Source organism: Cebus imitator, unplaced genomic scaffold (genome assembly GCF_001604975.1).
Source record: "Cebus imitator isolate Cc_AM_T3 unplaced genomic scaffold, Cebus_imitator-1.0 Scaffold1918, whole genome shotgun sequence".
NCBI lineage: Eukaryota > Metazoa > Chordata > Mammalia > Primates > Cebidae > Cebus > Cebus imitator.
In genome coordinates, this window is record NW_016109233.1 from 1 (window position 1) to 1,318 (window position 1,318).

Sequence of the window (1,318 nt, forward strand, 5' to 3'; positions counted from 1 at the left end):
CCTCCTGGGTTCAGGCAATTCTCCTGCCTCAGCCTCCCGGTAGCTGGGATTACAGGCATGCACCACCACGCCCAGCTAATTATTGTATTTTTTTAAAGTAGAGACGGGGTTTCACCATATTGACCAGGTTGGTCTCAATCTCTTGACCTCGTGGTCCGCCCATCTCGGCCTCCCAAAGTGCTGGGATTACAGGTGTGAGCCACCGTGCCCGGCCTTTTGAGATAGAATCTCACCCTGTCACCCAGGCTGCAGTACAGTGGTGCAATCTCAGCTCACTGCTACCTCTGCCTCCCAGGTTCAAGTGATTATCCTGCCTCAGCCTCCTGAGTAGTGGGGATTGCAGGCACGGACCACCACAACTGACTAATTTTCATATTTTTAGTAGAGATGGGGTCTCACCAAGTTGGTCAGGCTGGTCTTGAACTCCTGACCTTGTGATCTGCCCACTTCAGCCTCCCAAACTGCTGGGATTACAGGCGTGAGCCTATGCACCTGGCCATTTCTTAACCCTTCTGACCCTCAGTTTCCCCATGTAGAAAGTTGACTGGTGCCATGATTAAGGCAGGCTCTTCTACTGTGGACCCTCCCCTGCCAAATGTTTCCTGCAGACCCCAGGACTGTGGCCACCATGCGTAAGCCCCGCTGCTCCCTACCTGATGTGCTGGGGGTGGCGGGGCTGGTCAGGCGTCGGCGCCGGTACGCCCTGAGCGGCAGCGTGTGGAAGAAGCGCACCCTGACGTGGAGGTAGGTCGCTGGGTCACCCGCACCCTGGGCGGGACTGCCGGGCCCCAGCTTTGAATGGTTGCCTGCACCCTCCACAGCCGCCCTTACACCTCGATCCCTTCTCCCCAGGGTGCGTTCCTTCCCCCAGAGTTCCCAGCTGAGGCCGGAGACCGTACGGGTCCTCATGAACTATGCCCTGATGGCCTGGGGCATGGAGACAGATCTCAAATTCCATGAGGTGGATTCCCCTCAGGGCCAGGAGCCTGACATCCTCGTTGACTTTGCCAGCGCCTTCCACCAGGACAGCTACCCCTTCGACGGAGTGGGGGGCACCCTAGCCCATGCCTTCTTCCCCGGGGAGCACCCCATCTCTGGGGACACTCACTTTGATGATGAGGAGACCTGGACTTTTGGGTCAAAAGGTAAAATCTCCTCTCTTATGAGAGATCCTCTTCTGGTCTGGTCTTCAGAATATGTTTTCTGTTGTGTGTTTTGTTTAAGAGACAGGGTCTCGCTCTGTTGCTCAGGCTGGAGCGCAGTGGTGCAATCATAGCTCACTGGAGCCTTGAACTTCTAGGCTCAAGCAATCCTCCCC

At 56.5% G+C, this 1,318-nt stretch overlaps 1 protein-coding gene across 1 annotated transcript; it reads left to right on the plus strand.

Annotated features, from left to right (window-relative positions):
* Nucleotides 1–222: 222 nt before the first annotated feature.
* Nucleotides 223–1,312, plus strand: LOC108299106 (matrix metalloproteinase-25-like). The gene is made up of 2 exons (XM_017521491.2): nucleotides 223–744; nucleotides 853–1,312. Exons 1-2 carry the CDS (start codon nucleotides 596–598, stop codon nucleotides 1,274–1,276), a joined length of 573 nt encoding a protein of 190 aa, XP_017376980.1. The 5' UTR covers nucleotides 223–595; the 3' UTR covers nucleotides 1,277–1,312.
* The last annotated feature ends 6 nt before the right edge of the window (nucleotides 1,313–1,318 follow it).

Bases quoted from the DNA above. Each gene is read 5' to 3' on its own strand.
- LOC108299106 (XM_017521491.2), top strand. From the start codon at position 596: ATGTTTCCTGCAGACCCCAGGACTGTGGCCACCATGCGTAAGCCCCGC. The intron at 745-852 runs GTAGGTCGCTGG...CCTTCTCCCCAG, and splicing joins AAGCGCACCCTGACGTGGAG to GGTGCGTTCCTTCCCCCAGA.